This window comes from Ctenopharyngodon idella, chromosome 6, assembly GCF_019924925.1.
Source record: "Ctenopharyngodon idella isolate HZGC_01 chromosome 6, HZGC01, whole genome shotgun sequence".
Lineage (NCBI taxonomy): Eukaryota > Metazoa > Chordata > Actinopteri > Cypriniformes > Xenocyprididae > Ctenopharyngodon > Ctenopharyngodon idella.
Genome location: NC_067225.1, coordinates 8,272,160 through 8,297,667, shown reverse-complemented (window position 1 = coordinate 8,297,667; position 25,508 = coordinate 8,272,160). Strand labels below are relative to the sequence as shown.

The 25,508-nt window shown below is 40.6% G+C and overlaps 1 protein-coding gene across 2 annotated transcripts in view; it reads right to left on the bottom strand.

Annotated features, from left to right (window-relative positions):
* atp7b (ATPase copper transporting beta) overlaps positions 1-25,508 on the bottom strand; it is a 30,328-nt gene extending 4,820 nt beyond the window's left edge. The window contains exons 1-20 of one of the 2 annotated variants that reach the window (XM_051897463.1): positions 25,117-25,508; positions 22,103-22,937; positions 19,956-20,177; positions 19,682-19,845; positions 17,642-17,803; positions 17,421-17,497; positions 11,580-11,763; positions 11,083-11,316; positions 10,531-10,622; positions 9,344-9,471; positions 8,252-8,406; positions 6,366-6,500; positions 6,079-6,273; positions 4,416-4,598; positions 3,983-4,202; positions 3,609-3,746; positions 2,443-2,585; positions 1,262-1,465; positions 1,029-1,146; positions 816-918 (exon numbers count right to left, since the gene is read on the bottom strand). In XM_051897463.1, the coding sequence (XP_051753423.1) occupies positions 816-918; positions 1,029-1,146; positions 1,262-1,465; positions 2,443-2,585; positions 3,609-3,746; positions 3,983-4,202; positions 4,416-4,598; positions 6,079-6,273; positions 6,366-6,500; positions 8,252-8,406; positions 9,344-9,471; positions 10,531-10,622; positions 11,083-11,316; positions 11,580-11,763; positions 17,421-17,497; positions 17,642-17,803; positions 19,682-19,845; positions 19,956-20,177; positions 22,103-22,937; positions 25,117-25,296 (3,872 nt within the window). In that variant the 5' untranslated portion in view covers positions 25,297-25,508. Of the gene's footprint in view, positions 1-815; positions 919-1,028; positions 1,147-1,261; positions 1,466-2,442; positions 2,586-3,608; positions 3,747-3,982; positions 4,203-4,415; positions 4,599-6,078; positions 6,274-6,365; positions 6,501-8,251; positions 8,407-9,343; positions 9,472-10,530; positions 10,623-11,082; positions 11,317-11,579; positions 11,764-17,416; positions 17,498-17,641; positions 17,804-19,681; positions 19,846-19,955; positions 20,178-22,102; positions 22,938-25,116 lie in introns of those variants that run through there. The other variant, XM_051897464.1, reaches the window with a different exon arrangement.

The window sequence follows — 25,508 nt, the reverse complement described above, 5'->3', positions numbered from 1 at the left end:
GGTTTAGGTTAGACTTTAAAATTTTGATGCTTACTTACAAGGCCTTACATGGGTTGGCACCTCAATATTTGTCCAAGCTTTTAATTCCCTATACTCCAACGCCCGTACTATGTTCATCTGAAACTGGTCTTTTAATTGTTCCCTCAACTCGTTTAAGATTGATGGGAGATAGGGCTTTTAATTCATTAGCTCCAAAACTTTGGAATTCTTTACTGATTGAGATAAGACAAGCTAAATCTCTTAGCATTTTTAAATCTCACCTTAAAACTAATTTTTTAGGGTAGCTTTTAATTGAATAATTGTATCAATTTTTCATTGTGCTTATTTTATATGGTGTATTTTGTTGCTTTAACTTTGATTTTATATTGTCTGGTGTATCTTTGTTGTTCTATTTATTTCTGTAAAGCACTTTGAGATGTACATTTAAAGACGCTATTCAAGTTAAAAATGGCTGTGTTTGCTTTTACATTAAAATAAGGTGTAAAAAAGTCTGGTGTTAGACATGCTAATCTAACAACTCATGCAAAAAATAAGTCATAAATAATACTTTTGAATTAAAAGTGATGCTAACTTAGATGTTACCACATAAAGCACATTTTAGGTTACTTAACAAAACATTTTATTCAGTGCAGCTTATAAGGAAGCATTATTTTGCTGCCTGCTGTTTAAAAAGCCTTCGTGTCAGGACTCTTATGTTGCCTAAAAAGCCTAAATAGGCAATTTTCTTGGTTTTAGAAAAGAGCTATAAAGTGTTCACTGATGTGTACGGGTAGAATGTGAAGACATCATCATGGTGTACTGTAATGTGCACTCACAGTCGCAGCAGTAGAGAGGAGAGCACCACCGAGACAGATGAAGCTGCCATTGCAGCAGAGCCCATCCACGGCTGCAGCACCAGCCCCACAGGCATGAACACACCTGAAAATCAGGCTCAAACCAGTAAACCACTTCCATCTATTACAAAATGCACACAGTACTCACCATTAATGTAAGAAAACATTGGAAACAGTGTGGTTGGCTATATTTACCTGCTGCAATAGGGATGCCAAGTAAGTTATAAATGAGAGCAAACACAAAGTTTATCCGGATTCTCTGCACCGTCTTTTTAGACAACTCGATACTGGCCACTACATCCAGCAGATCATTCTACACCAACAACAACAACAAAAAAAATACTGAAGTTCTGAACTTTTTAATTTATGTTGTTTCATAGAATTTCCTCTTTATTTCCTGATAAATCGACTGTGATTGAGTTACTCACCCGTATAAGGACAATATCTGCTGCCTCAATGGCAACATCAGTGCCTGTTCCTATGGCGATGCCTAGATCAGCATGGGCAAGAGCGGGCGAGTCATTCACCCCATCGCCCACCATTGCAACTTTCAGACCTCTTTCCTGCAATTCCTGGACCTTCGCCACTTTATGGGAGGGCAAGACTTCTGCAAACACCTTCCTGATGCCTACCTGTATAATAAACAGTGTATTCTGGTGTAAATACTATCAGACAGATAATCAAAAGCCGCGTTTCCACCGCAGGAGCTTTCCCCAAGAACTAGAGACTTTGGGGTGGTACTCAGTGTTTTGACCGCAGGAACCAAGGTCTAAATGAAGTCCCGGGTAAAATTTTCCCCCGTCAGAAAGTTCCGGAACTTTCGGGGGTGGGACTTGGGCACTGAACATGCTAATTGGTTGAGTTCATGCAGCATTTTGATTGGTTGAGTTCATGCAGCATTTTATTTCAACCACCGTTTTTAAAAGTATGTTGTGGTGTGTGTAGTAAGAGTTGTTTGCTATTGGAATCAACAATGGTGTTTAAAAAATACAACTGATGGACTGACGATGAAGTTCAGGCTTTATTAAGCTTATATGCGGAGGACGAAATTCCGTGGTAACTGCGCAGTCCTACTTCACCGGACTATCTTCACGTTACTTTAGACCATTAAGGAAACGCAGACAGCAACAGGTCTGGGGGAAAAAAGTTCCTGGGACAAATTGTTCCAGGTAATTTTGGTGGAAACAGGGCTAAATGCACAAAATGCAAATTGTATGTCAGAAACGTGGCAGTCACATTAGCGAAATGTTGGTCGCAGACGAAAAAGGGTCATTGTCAAGAGTGTAATGATGTATAAAGCACAGCTCACAAGTCACTTTCAAACCAAGCAGATTGCAACGTGACCAACTTGAAACTGTTCTGAAATATGCATTGGGAAATCTTTTGCCCTCGGGCAGAATTCCTGAAATATTAAAATAACTGGATTTCACCTGGGAAAATTTACTGAACAACAGTAATTATGGCCGCACCTTTATGAACATACTTCAATATTCTGAATGGTGGTGCTTGAAGTTTGAGTTTGAATCCAGCTTGTGATATTTTATATTATTTTGTGTTATTATTTGAATTACTGTTTTATATGGTGCAAAATGCGTATATGGATATGCACCTGTGTGGCGATGGCCCGGGCTGTGCGTCTGTTGTCTCCTGTGATCATGAAGACCTCTATTCCCATACTGCTCAGGGTGTGAACAGCTAGAGCCGACTCTGGCTTCACAGTGTCTGCCACAGCTAACATAGCACACAGGACACCTGAGAAACAGAGACAGACAGAGAGAAGAAAAAATTATAATTTATAATTACATTATAAATAGGACATCAGAGGGAAAAAGTAAAAAGTATGATACAACCAGGGCTTGACATTAACAGCCGCCAACCCGCCAAATGCGGGTGGATTTCAGCAGTGGCGTGTAACACGCTCACTCCTACTAGCCACTTTGGCAGATTAAGTTTATAATATATACATTTTCAATTGTAGTCTTTTAAAAAGGCATCTGAAATAATAAACTAAGTGCAATGTAGTGTTACATATCGATAATCAAATATCTGAAACACTTCCAAAACTCATTTCTCCGCAGAATAGATACACGATACCAGCTGCGCTTTCTCGCTCTCTCACACAAACCCGCCTCCCCTCACTCACTCATTTCATTTTCTCCGGATGAATATTGTTGGTGTTACAAGGCTTGAATTTTAGCGTGCGATTGCACGTATTTCACATAATTGTACTTTTTCCTGCAGATTTTGTGCTCACACCCAAAGTGCACGCACATAAAGCTGCCTCTCAGTACTAAATTGAGTTCTTTTTTGCTGTACTTAAACAGTCAAATACACACAAAATAATGTCAAAATGCAGGTCTAGGCGAGTATTTACGTATTCAGTCAGTTATGTTTTAATTGAACGTAAACAGTTGAGAAGGAAAACGCATGTGTAACAGTATAATGGATCCGTGCGTCAGGTCTTAAAGTGACAGCAGCCTAATATACCTGCTGCCAAATTATGAGATAATATTAAAAATATCTATATGACAGTTTTTCCCCATGGTATCAATGTCAAAACTGTGGCCAGTGAAAATGCTGAGTGGCTAGTAACTTTGGAAAACCACTAGCCACATTGGCTGGTGAGCAAAAAAGTGTACGTCAAGCCCTGGATACAACCATTTTAAAATTAGACACACTGGTAAGTTCTGTTAATATAAGCAACAATAACAATAACAATAATAATGCCTGTTAGACAAAACTTCTTAACATGCAATTTATGAACTTGGACGGTACCATCAATGGCCACAAGTATGGCCGTCTGTCCTTTAGTCTCATGGCTGCTCATGGCGTCATCCACATCAGTTGTGACCTCCAAACCATTCCGTAACATCCACTGTCTGTTCCCGATCAACACAGAGTATGAGGGGCTATCTGAGAAAACACATATACATATATCTGTACTGTGTATTTGTCTTCATACACAGAGAGATTCATTCAAGGAAATATGAGCTACAATCACATTGAGATAAATAAATACATCTTTAAAAAAATGACTCACAACAAAGATTTTAAGGATTAGAAAAAGGCCCCTTTGAAGGAAAAAGGCTCTGGTAGTGTAATACACAAAGCTCACACTAGGAGGCACCAATAACACACATTTACCTTACCTGACCCTGAATCTGTGTCTGCCACTAAGCTGCTCTCATCTGTGGTGGCTCCTTGGAGGGTGACGAGAAGTGGTGTTTGCTTTGCTGCGGGTGTGTTTGTTTCTTGTGTCTTTGGGCTGTTCTGCAGCAGATCCTCTATGTTGGAGACTTTACAACTGATTCCACAGCCTGGAACAGCCTGGAAGTCATGGCAGGAGCCCAGAGTTTCTGTTCCTAACTCCTACAGAGAGACAGATTTAGAAGCAGACAAACAGATTTAGAAACCTCTTTTAACGCGCAAGAGCACTTTTATCAAACAGAAGTGGAATCAGAAGTGGATGGAAAACAAGATTTCGGAGACTTATGTATGTACGGCACTTATCGCCCAGAGGCTGGATCATTTGATACTGTACTGAAGTTTCAAAGTTTGTTGTGTATGGTGGCTTTCCCAAACCTCTTTGCAATGCTTTGCGACAGCCATGCCCAGCGGATGTTCACTGCTGGCCTCGGCGGTGCCCACCACAGCCAGAACCTTCCGAAGAGGAAGCCTTGCTCGGTCCCACAGAACCAGCACTCGGGTCACCTGCGGCACACCATTAGTGATGGTGCCCGTCTTATCAAACATAACAGCCCCAACCTGCAGGAGCAGCAGGGAACAGAGTCCAATTATAACCCAGTAAATCCTAAATGAATCTCTGAACATTTTTGTCTGAGCTAGATTTATAACTGCATATATCTCTCTATATATAAATACCAATACTATACAGTTTTGGACATAAAAATAGAATATATACAGTGCCTATAGAAAGTCACCATACCCCTTTGAAATAGTTACTTTATTTGTCGTACAGCCTGAAATCAAAACCTATTCCAAAAAAAAAAGAAAAAAAAAGTTTTTTGTGAAAAAAAATGTATTCTTCGTAGAGTCACATTTTGCTTTAATTACAGCCATTAATCTTTTTGGATATGTCTGTACTAGCTTTGCACATCTAGATTGGGGAATATTTGCCCATTTTTCCTTGCAGAATTGCTCAAGTTCGGTCGAATTCTGTGGTGAGCGGTAATGGACCACTCTCTTCAAGTCCAACGCAATGGCTTAAGGATAGGAAGGTGAATGTCCTTGAGTGGCCAAGTCTGAGCCCTGACTTAAATCCGATAGAAAATCTGTGGATGGACTTGAAGAGAGTGGTCCATTGCCGCTCACCACAGAATATGTATGAACTTGAGCAATTCTGAAAGGAAGAATGGGCAAATATTCCCCAATCTAGATGTGCAAAGCTGGTACAGACATATCCAAAAAGATGAATGGCTGTAATTAAAGCAAAAGGTGGCTCTACGAAGTACAAATCAGGGGACTGATGTCAATTCCTACGCTGTTATTCTAGTTTTTCATTTTTTTTTTTTAAATTAATTTTCAGGCACAGTTTGTAAATAAAGCTGGAAAAAGTTTATTTGGGAATGGGTTTTGATTTCAGGCTGTACAACAAATAAAGTAACTATTTCAAAGAGGTATGATGACTTTCTATAGGCACTGTAATGTTGTAATATAACAGATCTATTTGAAAATATATTATAAATGTACTATATATTTTTTACAATATAAATGATGCCTGTAGAGATCATATATTTTGCTGGATTTTTATTATGTATTTACTATATACACTACCATTTAAAAGTTTGTGGTCGATACGTTTTTTAGTGTTTTTGAAAGTCCCTTATGCTCACCAATCCTGCATTTATTTGATTCAAACAGTAAAAAAACAGTAATATTTTGAGATATTATTACCATTTAAAATTTAATTTATTTAATTTATAAAGCTGAATTTTCAGTGTCACATCCTTCTCTAGAAATCATTCTAATATGCTCAAGAAATTTGCTGCTCAAAAAACATTTCTAATTATATTCGATGATTAAACCAGTTGTGCTGCTCAATATTTTTGTGGAAACTGTGAAAAAATCCTGAATAATAGTATAATTTTGATCATTCTGACTGACCCCAAACTTTTGAACGGTATATACAGTAGATTACCAACAAAATTCCAACAGATACCGCTGCACCCGGGATGTCAGCCTAATAAATACAGACTTAGAAAAAGGAATTTGTGTTGAGCATTGCCTTGTGGGCCATCTCTAGGGGTTCTCCTCCCTTTATGAGAATGCCATTCTGAGCGCCCACCCCTGTGCCCACCATAACAGCAGTGGGGGTTGCCAGACCCAGAGAGCAGGGGCACGCAATGGACAGAACTGTGATGGAGGCCTGGAAGGCAAAGCGGACGATCACCTCTGTTCGGGAGATGTTTTGCTCATAACCCTGTAGAGATCATACTTAGGTTAGAGACTTTTTCTTTTTTTTCTGGCACACAGGCTGAGTTTACACACAGTTCATGAATTACTGTAACTCACAGGGAAATACTTTGCCACAACGTCAAAGTCCAGAAAGCCAATGATGAGCCATGCTACCACTGTTAGCACAGAGATGACCACTATGAACGGAACGAAATAGCTACTCAGTCTGTCAGCTAACTGTTGAATCGGTGCCTGTCAAAAGAAGAGGACATTTATATCATTACAACAATCTAAAGTAAGCACTTTTTTTTAATTATAACATAAATATGTAAAAAAAAATTATAGAAAAGATATTGTTTGACCAGATGTTAATAATTTAAGTAAATTCTCTTTTGTCCACACAAACTTCATTATAATAAGACCTTTTATTTAATTTCCTTGAAATTTAATGCTACATATTTTTTTTAGATTAATCACGAATAAATCTTTTTTTATATAGATTGTAAGCCCAAGTAAAAATGAAAGTGAAAAGTACAAATAAATATGAAAGTAAAATTTAGCAAGTTTTTTTTTTATATATAACCCTTCTGTCCACTCAAATGTCCTTATAAAATGCCTTATATTTAATTTTCTTGGAATTTAATTAACTACATACACATTTTTAGATTAATCGTGAATAAATATTTGAATAGATTATAAGCCCAAATAAAAATAAAAGTGAAAACTGGAAATAAATACGAAGGTAAACTTGTCACGGCTGGGCTAAAGATGAAGACGAGGTGAGGCGAAGCAAATCTATAATTCAGCGTAGTCTTTATAAAGCCCGGGATACACTGCATGATTTTAGCAATCCTATAAGATCATTACAAATCACACTGCGTGACATGGAACTATTAAACTTGGGTACGACATGCATGTAGACTGTGCGATGATGACATCTGTTGAATCGTGAGCTACGATACAAGTTTCTATCAGCATGCGCGAGTGGTTAACAAAAAGACCATGATGAATCACACTTTGGTAGTTGTAGTTTTTATATGATCTGAAAATAAAAAGGAAGCAGCCAAAGAAGAAGGGAAAAGAGTTTGAGGTAAGCAGTTTTAAGTTTTAGCACCATGTTGCGTTGATTTCATATCGTATTTTTATTGGCTGGTCAGTAGAAGTAGGTCGTAGCAGTAAACACACTGTGCATTGATCATGCTGAATTTCCGTCACTGTCAGAAAATGATCGTAGGCTTTGGTCGCAAGACCGGGAAAACGTCTGTCTTTGAACCTCTCTCACTGTACGACATAGGACCACCAATTAAGAGCCACGATCTCAGAAATCGCCACGATTGTTTCACGATGGCAATCTTTCGTCTGGGACAGCCAAAAATCGTGCAGTGTATCCCGGCTTTAAACAAAACAAAAGAGTAAAATCTAACAACAAAATAAATCCAAACGTAACACATAACCAACATAAACCAGCACCAGACAATGAACAAATGAAACTGAGGGCATATATACACTGGAAATAATGAACAACTGAGGAACAGGTGTGTGTAATCAATGAAGCAATGAGTAACAATGGCAACGGATGAACACATGAAATGACGATAACAAACTAAAAGTTCTTGAAAATGAAACAGAAACACAGCAGAATCGCGACAACTTTCAAATAAATATGAAAGTAAAATGAAGCAAGTTTTTTTTACTTATAACTTGGATGTGTAATTCCCTTCTGTTAACACAAATGTCCTTTTAAAAATGCCTTTTATTTCATTTTCCCTGAATTTATTTTACTACATAAGCATTTTTAGATTAATCGTGAATAAATATTTGAATAGACTCAAAGCCCATGTAAAAATAAATATGAAAATAAACCTACTTTTGTATGTCTATGCATGTCCATTTGCAGGTTTTTTTTTTTTACTCTCTGCCTCCTATTACATTGCTGATTCATCTGAAAGGTTTGTTTACACACATGTCTGAGTGTTTGCATTATGTTTGTGTACATGAATTACCTTTGATGTCTGGGCCTCTTCCACTAGTTTGACTATCTGGCTGAGCGTGGTCTCTGCCCCTACATGTGTGGCTTCCACAAGCAGAGCTCCATGAGCGTTAATAGAGCCTGCAATTACACAACTGCCTGGTTTCTTAATGACCGGCATTGGCTCGCCTGGAATGACAAATAGACTTTCAGTTAGGATTTCAGATTCGTTTCCATCAGGCAGCTTTGGACCTTTGGACCAATATAATGCCAGTATAACTAATGAACATGACAGATCACTAGGAAAAAGTAGACAGTGAAGCCAGAAACCAAAAATTATACTTTGAGAAGGCACTCATGCTCACTTACATATGAAAAATTAAATGGATAGTTCACCCAAAAATTAAAATTTTGTCATCATTTACTACTCACTCTAATGTCGTTCCAAACCATTTCGCTCATCTTCAGAACACAAATGAAGATATTTTTAGTGAAATCTGAGAGAGTCCCTCCATTGAAAGTCTATTCACCCCAAACTATGATGCTTCAAAACGTTCAAAAAAAGATTGTAAAATAAATCCAGATAAATTGAGCGGTTCAATCCAAGTCTTCTGAAGAGACATGATCGGATTTAATTGAGGCATTTATTCACATATAAACATTGATCAGCGAACATAAACAAAAGCTTAACCGAACCAAACAAGCATGCTTGAGCTTCTGTGACCAAATTTGAATGCTGTAATCATTGTTCGCTGAGTTTTGGGTGAATAGACTTTCAATGGAGGGACAGAAATCTCTGCAATTTCCTTAAAAATATCTTAATTTGTGTTCTGAAGATGAATATATGTCTTATGGATTGGAATGACATTTTTGGGCGAACTAACCCTTTAAATTTTCACCAAAGGTGATTTGTGTACTTTTTATGTTAAAAAACTTTCTCCCATCCCAGCTTAATATGCAAAGACAACTATAAGCACGCTGCACCTTTAACTTAAAATCGCAATGACGTTTCGATTGCACATGAATCACTAGGAAACCTACAGCGTATGTACTATGACACTGTTTACAAATGTTGACAGATTTAACATCCTAAACCACACAAACCCCCACTAAGTCAAAGTCTTACCAGTGATAAGGGACTCGTCTGCCATAGACGTGCCTGCAATGACCTTCCCGTCAACAGGGAACTTCCCCCCTGGTGCCACCTTTACCACGTCGCCTCTCTGCACCAGCTCCACAGATACCTGCTCTTCTCTGACACATGACAGGGTATTGACAGTTTAGTCTTGAAACACAGCACACAAATCTACCAACACCATTCAGTATTATGAGGTTCTTCTAGATCTTATGAAACTCATTTACGCCAGGGGTGCTCAATCCTGCTGCTGCTGCTGTCTCACACTTACAGCAGTTTATTCTGCATTTTTGTTGCTTTTCACAACAAAATATTTGTAAAAGACGAAGTAATTTTAATATAGTGTCATATAAATATGTTCTATTATATTACATATCCTCAAGTCTTTCACAATGTTTCACATTCTTTACAAAATATACTGCAGTAATAATGTTGCAAATTCTGTAATTTATTATAATTAACTATTTAGAAATAAAATATACACTACCGTCTAAAAGTTTGGGGTAAGTAAAAATAATTTTTAAAGAAAATTAATTAGGACACATTAAACTGATCAAAAGTGACAGTAAAAAACATTGATAATAATAAGAATGTTTCTTGAGCATCAAATCAGCATATTAGAATGATTTCTGAAGGATCATGTGTATGTACGGTAAGTTTCATTTGTGAGCAATGCTTAATACTTGTTTTAATGATAATTAAATGTGCTGTAAAGGATTGTTTTTTGAAATATCACACATATATGTCTACAGATACTACCAGGCTGGCAGATGTCATGAAATAAGCGTCCTGGGAAATCATACCTGTCTCTGTGACAGACCTCTGTAAACAGAAAAAAAGGAGTTCGGAGAAGCAGTGCTTATTTCTGTCAGAAATGCTCCCTGCCTGTCAATCATTTTGTGTGTTCGGGTTTGCTGGCATGTCCTTGGAGGATGGGGTTTTGTAGAGAGAAACTTATGAGTCAAGGAGTTCATTTTGACAACACTAAATTTGATATTGGTTGATATCAAAATATCATGAAAAATCAAAAATGGCACATCATGTCAAAAAGGTTGCTGACCCCTCCTATAATCAGTCACTTATGAGCATATTGAGCACCCCTGAAATATGATTAAGCTGTTAGTTTCTAGCTAAAAGCTCATATGATTGCTCTCTATTCTGTAGAGCGTGAACTGAACCTGATGATGGTGTTGTCTCGACCCATGGACACTATAGTGGCATCTGTGGCCTGAAGTGACATGAGTTTAGCCAGAGCCTCAGAAGTTTTACTCTGAAAGGACAAAATAAATGCAAAAATCATGTGTTTTTATCTCATCCAGGCAAGAATGATGCTCAAATGGCAAGCCCACGTACACAGTCTGACCTTATAACCACCTATATAATATACTACATTAGGTTTACACAACAAAAGTAATTTTTAAAGGTCAGATCACCAAGAATTATCTTTTTAATCCCCATTTTCTGTTTTGGGTCTAAGTGCTGGTTAATATCTCATAATACATATACTTGCCATTAGGGTATTAGGCTGATACGCCATGACTTTTCCTAATCTTATGTGAACTAATTAAAAACATTACTTGATAACATGCTTCAAATATCCCCCAAGATGTGCTGCCTCTCAGTTACTATAACACATTTACCATTGTCAGAAACTGCAACATTTTGTCACTGATAACTCTCCTAAAGAGTTAACGACAGAGAGAGACTGAATATTTTTTATATTTCTTTACCTTAGCAACATGCTCCAGCCAGCGTCCTAGAGCGATGAACACAAAAAGCATCGGAGGTGTATCAAAGAATGTCAGAGGACTCTGTTTGGCTCCTTCAATCATGGCCACGATCAGCACAATGAATGAATACACATACGCAATGGTGGTTGCTAAGACAATGAGCACGTCCATGTTGGCTACACCATGTCTTAGTGAACGGTATGCTTGTATGTAGAAGTAACGGCCACCTAGAAACTTAATGAGAATAAAGAAGAATGAGAAAAAGAGAGTGAAATACTATTAAAGATTCATCAGCTGTCACTCAAACTATTATGTATGACCTTTATGTGATAAATATTCACTGTAAAACATCACTAATTTAAAAAAGACTAAATCATCCTTACTTCAGAGTAACAAAAATGACGCCTATATAGGCAATCATATTCTACATTCTATGCCCACATATAAATAGTCCATTACGAGACCCAATGTGCATCCATAACCTGTAGTGGAGGTACCTGAACAGGTGTGCAGAGCAGGAAGAAGGCCAAGTTAAGGATGGAGAGACCAGGTAGGATGTTCTGGTCCACAGGCATGGAACCACCATGCTCCTTGTGTTGACTGTCCATCACCATCATGTAGATCATCAGACCCATCACTGGGATCCCAAACACCAGGCTGAATAGAAACGAATGCTTCCATCTGCAGGTACAGATCAATTTACACTATTATATACATATTAATACATAAACTTACACCTTCTCTGACACATACACACACGCACATTAGATTTCCATGTTTTATGGGGATTTTTCATAGACATAATGATTTTTATACTGTACAAACTGTATATTTAATCCCCTAACACCTAAACCTACCCATCACAGAAATCTTTCTGCATTTTTACGTTTTTAAAAAACATCACTTAGTGTGAATTATAAGCTGTTTTGGGCACCAAAAAATGTCCCCACAAAGACAAGGATTTCTGATATTGGCATCTTTGTAGGGACATTTTGTCCCCATAACGTCTCAGGTTACGTATGTAACCATAGTTCCCTGAGAAAGGGAACGAGACGCTGCGTCCGATAGGATCGCTTTGGGAACGCCCTCAGCGTGATAGCGTCTGATGCACGTCTGTCAACTAGTCCAATGGCGAGAGTGAACGTCACGGGCGGATGACGTCACGACCAGGAATGGATAAATACACATCCGGCGAGACCGGCTTCAGCTCAAACTGCCGAAGCAAATCGATCACAGGGATGCAGGGAGTATGGCAACGCGACGCAGCGTCTCGTTCCCTTTCTCAGGGAACTATGGTTACATACGTAACCTGAGACGTTCCCTTTCGAGGGAACTCGCGCTGCGTCCGATAGGATCGCTTTGGGAACGATATACCAAAACGCCATAATCACAAATACCTGTCTGTGTGAAACTGTGGCACACTTAGGACAGTAACACAGATGATCCTGGAGCTGCGTCCAGGTCAAGGTCATAGTACCTCACAAAAGTGAGAGGCGAGGACCAACCGGCCGCATCGCAAATTTCTTTGAGGGAAACCCCCGAAATTAAGGCCTTGGAGGCCGCCATACTCCTAGTTGAATGCGCTCTGACAGCTAAAGGACACTGCTGGCCAGAGACTTCATAAGCGAGCGAAATAGCCTCAACTATCCACTTGCTTACAGTGTGTTTAGAGGCAGGACGACCCCTGTTATGTGGTCCAAAGCACACAAATAACTGGTCTGCTTTCCTCCACAGGGCAGCTCTGTGGACATATGTGTCCAGTGCTCGCACTGGACACAGCAGATTCAGTTTCTCCTGGTCTGGGGTAACAAACGGAGGAGGACAAAAAGCTTGCAGCACAATAGGCCTTGGAACATTAGTCAAAACCTTAGGGATATACCCAGGTTTGGGGTAGAGGAAGGCTTTGACCATCCCCGGCGCAAACTCTCTTAAGGGACGATATAGCAAGAAGGAAGACAGTCTTAAGTGTCAGGAACTTATCTGAGACTGACTCAAGTGGCTCAAATGGAGCTGTAGATAGGCCTTCCAACACAATGGCCAAATCCCAAGCAGGGACCCTCGTGCGCATCGCAGGCCTCAGCCTCTGGGTGCCACGGAGGAAACGAATAACCAACGGGTTCTTCCCGACAGTAGTACCATCCACATGGGCATGGTAAGCAGATATAGTTGAAACATATACTTTAAGTGTAGATGGGGTTAACCCAGATGAGAAGCGGCACTGTAGGAACTCAAGTACTGAACCTATCGGGCAGTAGACTGGATCCAACTGCCGTTCTTGGCACCAGGAAGTGAAAAGTTTCCACTTCAAAGCGTATAGTTTCCTCGTGGAAGGAGCTCTGGATTGAAGAATGGTCTCTACAACCTCAGTTGAGAGACCAGCCTCTATGAGTTTGGCCCCCTCAGAGGCCAAACCCACAGATTCCACATTTCTGGACGGGGATGGAGAATTGTGCCCCCCGCCTGAGACAGGAGATCCCTCCTGATCGGAATCTTCCAAGGTGAGCCATCGAGAAGAGCTATCAGGTCCGAAAACCATATGCGGCTCGGCCAGTGAGGTGCTACTAACAGTAGACTTATCCCTTCCCGGCGAATCTTCTCCAGAACTTCTGGGAGCAGAACAACTGGGGGAAATGCATACAGACGCAGCCTCGGCCACGCCTGTACCATAGCATCCAGTCCCAGAGGAGCTGGATGTGTGCGGGAGAACCAAAGTGGACAGTGCGTCGTATCCTGAGACGCAAACAGATCCACTTCCGCTTGGCCATAAATCTCCCATATGAGCTTCACCACCTCCGGGTGAAGTCTCCATTCCCCTGACCTCAGCCCCTGCCTCGACAGGATGTCTGCTCCAATATTCTGAGTCCCTGGAATGTAGATAGCTCTCAAGGAGAGCATCTTCCCCAGAGACCACAGGAGGATCTGTTGCGCCAGTTTGTATAATGGGCGCGACCGCAGACCCCCCTGTCGATTTATATACGAGACCACCGATGTGTTGTCCGTCTTGACCAGCACATGATGGCCCCTCAGGTCTGGAAGGAAGAACTTCAACGCATTGAAGACCGCCATCATCTCCAGGCAATTTATGTGCCATGAGAGCTGATGAGTCTTCCACAGACCCTGAGCTGAGCGGCCTTCCATTACCGCTCCCCAGCCTGTGAGAGAAGCGTCCGTCGTCAGAGTGACACGGCGACATCGAGCTCCTAACACAGGGCCCTGGGACAGGAACCAATTTTTCTTCCATATGATCAAGGCGTGGAGACAGCGCCGCGTAATCTTGATCATACGAAGTGGGTTGCCCCTCGGGGAGAACCCTTTGGTCCTGAGCCACCACTGTAAGGGTCTCATGTACAGCAGGCCAAAAGGTATCACGTTGGACGCTGCTGCCATCAGACCCAGCAGTCTCTGAAACTGCTTTACAGTGCGTGACTGGCCTAGCTTCAATTCTTTCATGGCTGATAGAATGGCAGTGATGCGAACTGGAGAGAGACATGCTCGCATTATCACTGAATCCCACACCACACCAAGAAAAGTGGTCCTCTGTCGTGGAGTAAGCACGCTTTTCTTTGCATTCAGTCTCAACCCCAATTTCTGAATATGCGCGAGAACGACATCTCGATGCCGAACCGCCATCTCCTCTGACTGTGCTAAAATCAACCAGTCGTCGATATAATTCAGGATGCGTATGCCCTGCAGCCTGAGCGGGGCCAGTGCTGCATCTACGCATTTCGTGAATGTGCGGGGTGAGAGAGCTAGGCCGAACGGAAGAACCCGAAATTGGTACGCCTCGCCCCCGAAAGCGAACCTCAGGAACTTCCTGTGCTGTGGAAGGATGGAGATATGGAAGTATGCGTCCTTGAGATCTATTGTGACAAACCAATCCTCGGATTTGATTTGAGTCACGATTTGACTTATCGTCAGCATCTTGAATTTTAGCTTTCGTACTGCTCGATTCAGATGTCTTAGATCTAAAATAGGGCGCAACCCCCCATCCTTTTTTGGAACCAGGAAATACCGGCTGTAAAATCCCGACTCCCTGTCGGCAACCGGAACCCTCTCTATAGCCTCCTTTGCTAATAGGGTTCTTATTTCTTGCTCCAACACCAGAGCCTGCTGAGGAAGCACTGACGTATGCAGCACTCCTTTGAACAGAGGTGGATGGCACCAAAACTGGATTTTGTAACCTTTGTCTACAATCTGCAGGACCCAACGTGAGATATTTTGAAGAGATTTCCACTCTACCAGAAAATCTACTAAGGGAACCAGCCTCTCGAGGCTGGCCTCTGGTGTTTTGTTCACAGCACATTTTTGATGTAAATTTATCCTCCTCAGAGGATGTGACGCAGCGTTGTGTTGTTGTGAACACTGCGTCACTAGTTCGGTGGGAACCGCTGCGCCCCGAATCACCAAAGGTGGCGGGGTTGGCAGAACGGCCTCCTGAGGGCCACGAGGTGGAACGGGCACCGTATACTGAGGTGTGTACCGCCCCACCCCGTGCGGGGCTGCCCTCAGAAGCCTGACACCCCTGGCGTCAGGACTTCTTCTGCCCAGCCTTCTTCGCCTGAAGCAAAACCCTCAGGTCTGTCTTCGGCTTAGAAGGCTTGGGCTGAGAGTGCCGTCCCGGCCCACCGTGTCTTTGAGGTGGAGCACGAGAAGCGACACTCTCTTTCTGCTGCGCTCGGTATGAGGAGCTATACGGCTGGGGCTGCTCACGCCCAGCAGCCCCAGAGGATGGATGGCGGCGTGGTAAATATTTCTTGAACGCCTCCGCTTGCTTTTTAGCTTCCTGGAACCTGTCGACGACTAATGTAACCGCGTCGCCGAACAGGCCAGAAGGCACAAGTGGGGCGTCGAGGAGAAAGGCCCTGTCTTTATCTTTTAATTCCGACAGATTGAGCCACAGGTGCCTCTCTGTCGCCACCAAGGCTGCCATAGACCGCCCAACAGCTCTGGCGGTCTCCTTGGTGGCCCTAAGAGACAGATCTGTGGCTCGACGCAGTTCTCGAACTGCGTCTGGGCCAATCCCCTCCCCGCCATCCAGATCCTTCAGCAGGTCTGCCTGGTATGCTTGCAGAACAGCCATAGTGTGCAAGCACGCACCAGCCTGACCTGCTGCCGTATACGCTTTTCCCACTAACCCTGATGTAGCTTTAAGTGGTTTTGTGGGAAGCGTGGGGGCCTTCAGGGACAACGCTGAACCCGGGGACAGATAGCTCGCAAGCGTCTGTTCAACCCGGGGCATCGTCCCATAACCATATTCTTTCAGCCCTCTTATGTTAGAATAGTGCTTGACATGAGGGCTGAACAAGCGTGATGAATATGGTTTCTTCCATGATCTCGTTAGCTCATCATGCAGATCATGGAAGAATGGCAGACCCCGTGGTGGAAGTGCTTTATTTGATGACAAAAAGCGCTCGTCCAGTTTGCTTTTCGGACGAGCGCCCTGATTCTCGGCTGGCCAATCAATGCTTAGCTTAGACACAGCGCGAGAAAGCACATCCACCAGCTCCTCATACTCAGGGGAAAGTGATGGCGAGTCATCTTCCCCCATATCGACGCTCAGCACATCCAATTCCTCAGAACTAGAGTGCTGACGCGACGAGCCCTCTCCCTGGGCGGAAGAAGCCGCGGGGCGGGCTTCCGACACCAGCGAGGGGGCGAGGGATCTGCCAGGTGAAGGCTGAGAAAGAGCACTCATGCCCGTCTCAAGCCCCGCTGACAGATCCATCTGCGAACCCCACGACATCTTTCTCCGCGCCGCCTCGGCAGACGCGGGCCCAGAGCCGTGGGGAACGCTTGCCTGCGCACTTTCCTCGAAAAGTGCGAGGCGGGAGCGGAGCGTCCTTAAAGGAAGCTTTTCACAATGCTCGCATTCAGCCCCCTCGAAGGCTGAAAGAGCATGCTCCGCTCCCAAACACATCACGCACAAATCGTGTGTATCCCCACCCGTCAGGAAACGAGGGCAGGGAGGAGTACACGGTTTAAATGCCTGTGTGTTCGCCATAACTGTATATATTGAGCTGCACTATATCGGGACAGACAACAATAAATAGACAAAGACAGTTTCACATAGAGCGCTTAGCTGAGGCAAAAAAGCTGAAGCCGGTCTCGCCGGATGTGTATTTATCCATTCCTGGTCGTGACGTCATCCGCCCGTGACGTTCACTCTCGCCATTGGACTAGTTGACAGACGTGCATCAGACGCTATCACGCTGAGGGCGTTCCCAAAGCGATCCTATCGGACGCAGCGCGAGTTCCCTCGAAAGGGAACGTAGGCTTTTACCAGGACCACACACACACACACAGTAATAAGAGAGGTTAAATTTGAAAAAGATACTTGCTGCCGAATTTCCTCCTGGTGGTCCAGTGTGTTGTTCAGTCCCTCGTTTTTTATTAAAGACACACCAAAACCCAAACCCTATAGAAAAGGGGAAAAGGAGAGAGCGACAAATTGACAAATGAAACGAGTGAATAAGAATAACAACAATAAATTATTAAAATAACACTAATATTAACTCTTGATTAAACCTCATCCTTGTCAATAATATAAATATAATTTTACCTCAATAATTCGGACGATATCTCGAGAGCCTACCAAATCCGAGTCAAACTTCACATGAGCTTTGTTTGTCGCCAAAGCAACAGAGGCTTCGAGTATTCCCTTTGTCCTTAAAAGTCTGCTCTCGATGTTATGGACACAGGAAGCGCATGTCATACCGGTGACCTGATGAAATATCAGTGTTAAGACTGAAATCCACAAGACTGAAACAAGCTCAGAGGCCTATAAATTGCTGATATCAAACCATTCTTTTGTTGAATTCTACATCAGACCTTCATAAGAATTTAATCTCTTTTCCCACTGGTTTATATATAAAAAAGAGGACAAGTTTTTTTTTTTACTTTGGCCTTTCTTTCAAATAAATAATGTTTTGGCTTGCAGAGATCATGTTTCCAAATACAAGAACTTTTCAATTTAAGCAGTGAAAAAATGTGTGAATACATTTACTTTGGAAAGATGACTTGCGATTTTGCAAATATAAAAGTGTGAAAAAAAATTATAATTTAGATTTAATTTGTGTGATATTGTTAAAATATATTATTATGAATATTTACTTCTTGCGTTTCAAACAACTAAAGTATAAAAAGATATTTTAAGTAAAATCTTTTTCTTCAGGTACTAATAAAAGAGACTCAATTTAATTGATAATGGTGGTTAGTCATATTGTTTTAATAAAAATGACTAATAATTTGGAGGTAAAGACATTTTAGAGAATCTTGTTTTAAAAAAAAATAATTTTAACAATATCTGTTTAATAAATTACCAATATCAGTTTCAAATATCTAAAGAGAAAAAGAACATATTTAGACCCATTTTTTATTTAGGAAACAAAAACAGGTAAAAGTGGTCACAGTTACAAAATCACCCACAAATGCACCCAGACACCAGTGTTATTTTAGTACCACTGAGATACTATTATAGTTTTTTATTAATATTTTGAATTAGATTTTATTTTAATATTTTCCATTTTAATTTTAATTTCAGTTAAATTTTTAGTTGATGGACCCCATTGACTTCCATAGTATTTTCTTTTTCTCCATACTATGGAAGGCAATGGGGTCCATCAACTGTTTGGTTACTGACATTCTTCAAAATATCTTCTTTTGTGTTCAGCAGAAGAAAGAAATTCATACAGGTTTGGAACAACTTGAGGGTGAGTAAATAATGATAGAATTTTCATCTTTGGGTAAACTATCCCTTTAAAGGGATAGTTCACCCAAAAGTGAAAATGATCCCATGATTTACTCACCCTCAAGCCATCCTAGGTGTATATGACTATCTTCTTTCAGACGAACACAATCAGAGATATATTTAAAAATATCCTGACTCTTCCAAGTTTTAGAATGGTTGTGAACGAGGGGGCGTGTTTTGAAGACACGAATGCATCCATCCATCATAAATATAATCCATACGGCTCCAGTGGGTTAATAAAGGCCTTCTGAAGCGAAGCGATGGGTTTTTGTAAGAAAAATATCCATATTTAAAACTTTATTAAGTATAATAACTAGCTTCCGGCAGACGGCAGCGGAAGAGTAACCTCTGACCCGACACATGACGAATGCTGAAGAGCAGAGGATAAAGCAAAACAAAACACCGGTAACGAATTAGAAGTCTAAAACGAGAATTTTTAAAGAGAAATGTCAGAGGATTTTGATATAAGAGAAGAGAAGCTTGAGTTTGTTGTCCAGCCCTATTTGTTTAAACCACAAGAGGCGTCTAAGCTTATGATACTCCTACATCCTTCATCACGTCACGTCAGGGGTTACTCTTGTGGCGCAAGTTGACTTGCGCAGTATGCGCACGGTCATCTGCTGAAAGCTAGTTATTTTAGTTTATAAAAGTTTTAAATATGGATATTTTTCTCACAAAAATCCATTGCTTCGCTTCAGAAGACCTTTATTAACCCCCCGGATCCATATGGATTATATTTATGATGGATGGATGCATTCATTTTGGGCTTCAAAACAGCCCAAAACAGGATAATTTTCATTTTTGGGTGAACTATCCCTTTAAGTTATAATAATAATGCTGCCAGACACTCACAGAGAGATCCAAGACACCGTCCTGGACTGTATTCTCTTCCATCACTGAGGCACCAAACCCTAAGCGAGAGATAAGTTGGACGATCTGTGCTGGGTCCAAAAGCCCGGGATCATACTTCACCTCTGCCTTTCCACCCATCAGGGCGACTAATACTGATTTAATACCTAGACAATCAACACACATACAAATCAAATCACTGTTATGCTTATATAATATTGATAGCAACTTAAATACAGTTCAAAAAAGTACGCTTAATCCTAAATGCCATTTTTACCTTCATGTTTCAACAGGTTTCTCTCAATGTTGGCCACACAGGACGCACAGGTCATCCCTGTCACATGAACAAAACATTTCCGTGTCTCTCTCTCCTCTGAGCCACAGAGGTTGTCTTTGGTGATTTCACTTGGTGAAGATTTGGATGTACGGCCTTGTGAGGGCAGACGTTTCAGACCACTTGACATCTGACTGCTTGATGGAACTTCACAAACCCCAGAATCTTTGAAAGAGAGAAAAATTGTGCACAGTATGAATTATTTTCAACCCCTTAGCATTCCTATAATATTTGCCTAAAACACCAATAAAAGGCATACCCAAAGTAAATTGCATGTTGTCCGTGAACCATTTGAAGTTTATGCATGTTTTTTTTTGTGTGTGTGTGTATGTGTGTACGAGTGAAAATTAGGGCTAAAATCATGCAGTGTGCACCCAGCACTTCAGTACTTCAGTTTAAAGGGTTAGTTCACCCAAAAATGAAACTTCTGTCATTTATTACTCACCTTCATGTTGTTCCACACCCGTAATACCTTTGTTCATCTTCAGAACACAAATTAAGATATTTTTGATAAAATCCGACAGCTCAGTGAGGCCTGCATTGACAGCAAGTTAATTTACACTTTCAATGCCCAGAAAGCTACTAAAGACATATTTAAAACAGTTCATGTGACTAAAGTGGTTCAACCTTAATGTTATGAAGGTGATGAGAATATTTTTTGTGAGCCAAAAAAACAAAATAACGACTTTATTTAACAATATCTAGTGATGGGCGATTTCAAAACACTGCTTCATGAAGCTTCGAAGCTTTACAAATCTTTTGTATCGAATCAGTGGTTCAGAGCGTGTATCAGACTGCTAAAGTCACGCCCCCCAGTGGTGAACCATTGAAATTTCGAAACACTTATGACGTAACGAAGCCTCGTTTACTAAAATCACGTGACTTTGGCAGTTTGATACACGCTCCGAACCACTGATTCGAGACAAAAGATTCATAAAGCTTCAAAGCTTCATGAAGCAGTGTTTTGAAATCGCCCATCACTAGATATTGTTGAATAAAGTCATTATTTTGTATTCTCGTCACTTTATAACATTAAGATTGAACCACTGTAGTCACATGAACTGTTTTATATATGTCTTTAGTAGCTTTCTGGGCATCTGAAAGTGTTAATTATCTTGCTGGCAATGCAGGCCTCACTGAGCCATCAGATTTCATCAAAAATATCTTAATTTGTGTTCCAAAGATGAACAAAGGTCTTACAGGTGTGGAAAGACATGAGGGTGAGTAATTAATGACAGAATTTTCATTTTTGGGTGAACTAACCCTTTAAACTAAACAGAAATGAGAAATGTTATCTTGGCAACTAGCTGGAAATAAAATTAAGTTTAAGCTTGTTATGTTTTATTTTATTTCAAGTAATTTTGTAATACTATTTTGATGGTCCTCTGTTGACTATAAGTAACGTTGCACATAGATGTCAACTAGCAGTCATTAGAGTATTAGTAGACTATCTGCATTATATTTGCCAACACTTTATATTGATTATCCCCAACAGATATTCTACTGACTATAAGTAATTTTACAAGTACATGTCAACTTATTCTACTAACCCTAACCCTACCAGTTTACTAATACTCTTCTAATAATACTCTAATAAGAGATAGTTGACATGTAGGTCCAATGTTACTTATAGTCAACAGAATGTCTAAAGGTGACTATCAAAATAAAGTGTAACTAATTTTTTAGTTAGTTAACAATAATAAACCTATGCTATAATAACTTAATTTTTATAATCCTAAAGTATATATTTTTTTAAATGGCTTTATTTAGGGATCACAGTTAAAAAGTTATGAACATTTCTGAGAGAGAGAGAGAGAGAGAGAGAGAGCAGTCTACCTAAAGCCTCTTTAATCTGATTAACTCTCCTACTTTCCCTTTTAAAGGTTGCCATGTCTGGGTTTTGAGTCATTCAAGAACACTTCATGTTATTCTAGAATGGCAACCTGTGTGGTAACCAAGGAAACCGGACAGATTTTGCTGGCAGAGAAGAAGCCACTGTCTAGACAAGATATCTACTTAGTTTCAAGTGTTCCCTGTGAGAAAGATGATCTTCACTGTGTGAGAGATATATTCTAATATGTATTCACTACCTTGATCCAGCCACGCTTCAAATCCCATGTCCTCAATTGCTGCCCGCAGTTCTTCTGGACAGGTCACGCTGGAGTCAAATGTTGCAATTCCCTTCTTTTCCTGTAAGCAAACTTTTATGGAGTGTACCCCAGCTCTCTGAGACACAATTCCCTCTATGGTTTGAACACAAGAGTCGCATGTCATTCCTTCTATTCCAATGGTGACACTCTGGAGTGGAATACTGGTGGAATTCAATCTAGAGTTCCAACCAGGAATAGAAACCCTAAAATTCCCTGGTGGAATCTCCTCTAAGAACCCTTTAACACTCTCCAGGGTCAGCAGAGATGGGTCAAATCTAAGGTCCACACTTCCTTTTTCCAATGAAACGAATACAGAGTTTACTCCTAACATTCCCGACAAGGTGTCTGTTATGTTCTTCACACATGACCCGCAATGCATCCCTTCAACGCCTAATGTCACCTCAGACCAATCAGTCACCGAAGGCTGTAGTTGGCTTGGCAAGGCCAGAAGTGACGCATCAAACCCCATATCCTCAATATGTTTTCTCAAATCCTCAGCTGTAACCATTGCCGGGTTAAACGTCAAAGAGGCTTCTTTATCGCTCAAAGACACCTGGACACCAACAACACCTTGAAGACTTCCAATCCGCTCTTCAATAGATCGGACACATGATTGACATGTCATTCCCAGCACCCGGATCTTCACCTCAGTCTCCTCAACCACCAATTGGCGGCCCAAATTGCGCTTCAGTCCATTGGGGCCCTCTGATTCATAACCAAGATTATCAAAAGCATGTTTTTCAGGGGTCCAGCCCTCCTGTGGACTTCCTTTCTCCTAAACAAACAGAAAAACTGAGCATAAACCTATTAACTTAAAGATATTGCTTACCAGTTGAGAAATATAATGTATTTTCACTTTATATTATTGACGTGTGCTACTACCTTCAAGGCATTTTAAACATTTATTAAAGGGGACCTATTATGCCCCCTTTTACAAGATTTAAAATAAGTCTCTGATGTCCCCAGAGTGTGTATGTGAAGTTTTAGCTCAAAATACCCCCCAGGTTATTTTTTATAGCATGTTAAAATTGTCACTTTTTGGGGTTGAGCAAAAATACGCTGTTTCAGTGTGTGCCCTTTAAATGCAAATGAGCTGCTGCGCTCGGCCTAAGAGGGCGGAGCTTCAAGAGCTCATTCTCCGGTGTCATGAGTCAGTCAGGACGCACTATAATGTCAGAAACTGCTGCATGGAGATAAAACAGGTATAGTTTAGTTCAATTACGGTTATAACTTATATTGTCTTCTTGTTTTTATCCGCTATATTAGTACAAGGCAGTTTACTGATGAGTTTTATAACATTTATTGTACTTCACACAAAATATGAAGGGTCTTTTTTCACTCTAGAAAATCACTAAGAGCTTAAAACACAGTTTACTGATCTATCCTTGAGTAACATTTTTAGCACAACCTCTGTTTTGTATTGTCCCTTTGTATTGACATTCGTTCACAAAGCAGTCCGGTGTGAAATGATTCCTGATTGGAGTTGAGGGAGCATTTTCCTCAAAAACAAAATGAATCCACCTCGTCTTCAGCGGCTCAGATTTCGCGAGTAAATTGAGAGAGCTATGTGGATTAATCCATCCAGCTACAGAACACCTAAAACGCTTGGGAGACATTCTTGTCAGTGCAGCAATGGCGGACTGTGTACAACTCGCTGTGAACTCGCTCAGGGCGGTTCTATGTTAAAACGGCAGTGTCTGTCAACATTCGTGGGCAGGGTCTGGGATCTGGAAACGGCTTGTTCTGAGACACTGCTTATGATTTATGGGGATTAAAAAAAAAGAAGGAGTGGTTGGATTTTTATCATTATAGGGTGGTTGTGTACACACACTGCCAACACACATTTATGTCCAAACACCATGCAAAAGTGAATTTTGCATAATAGGTCCCCTTTAAAGTGAAAACACTCAACTGAATCCAATTGGCTTCAAATCTGAGGCTCTACAAAGCACTTGCCACACACACATATACACACACACACACACACACACACACACACACACACAAAGAAGTATTAGAGCAGATTAGTAAAGGTTGTCTGACTGAACAATCAAATCACAAGACTTGGAATTTACTCCTCCTATTTTACTACTCAACGGCTTTTGCACGATTGCAATTGAGTGATGATCACATTTGATCCAAAAGGCCATTTTTATTTGTACTATATGCATTTTTTATGCATCAGGCTTTGATCAAAAGAGCTAAAGTTTCTCAGTGGCCAGAATATCACAAAAGTCAAAACTGTAAAAAGTTTGCAATGGCAAGCATTGTTGTCATTCGTTTTTTAATTGCTGTTTATATTAATGTCATTGAATTTGACATTTAACCTTCTAATAGATACAGATTTAAAAATGCTCATTCAAGTAGATAGAAATATATAACCTATAGCCTATACCCCTAGTTCAAACCTTGGTATTAGATAATAAAAGATCAAAGTAAGATGGCACACACTATTTCAAACAAAGCATTTCAAATTTATAATTCAAATAAATAAATATAGACGTAGGCCTATGTATGAAATAAATATATATTTCTTCAAAATAAAAACAAAAAGAATTTTGAGGCACCTGCTGAAAGCCTGTGAACTTCAGGACTTCATACATCCCAAAAATCACTGCGAGACCAATTAATGGCCAAAAAAGCATAAGAGAAGTTATTTCTGAAGTTACTAGCACTTAGTTTGATATTTTGTTATTTAATGTAATGAAATTCACTTTTGTGTAGCTTAAATGTCCAAATTTTTGGGCAACTGTATGTATTAGCCTGTAATACATATAGGCTACATATGTATTATCTGTAGAAAATAAACACAACAAAAGAATTTTAAAATATTTCTCAACGTTTGAAAAATCCTATTTTACAATAGGATATTATACAATATTTACATACAATTCTTCTTTTTTTTTCTTAATGAAACTTTCTGTAATAATCAAATTGTTATGAATGAAACTAACCTTATATTCCTTCGGTCCATCTTTACTATTTTGTGAGACAGTACAAACGCAAAGGTCCGGCCCGCAGCGGCACAGAGGTTTGCAGTCTTCCATGCAGAGCTTCTCCACACTGACTGGCCCATTATCAGACGACTTTGAGATAAACTTGGCAAGATTACTGAAAGGACTAAGTTTATTCATTGTACTGCTGTTCCAGTAGACCTAAGACTTTAGTTTAGATTACCCTTTCTTAGCCAACAATCGAAAACCAAAAACCGCTAGTTTGTGGCATATCACTGCTGTTGAGTCAAGGATTGTCCTGTGGCGTGACGGTCCGCGCGCATTTAAATCTCCACAGGTTTTGCGCTCCGCGTGTCATCTCGCTCATCGCCCGCTATGGATTTTGCACCCGT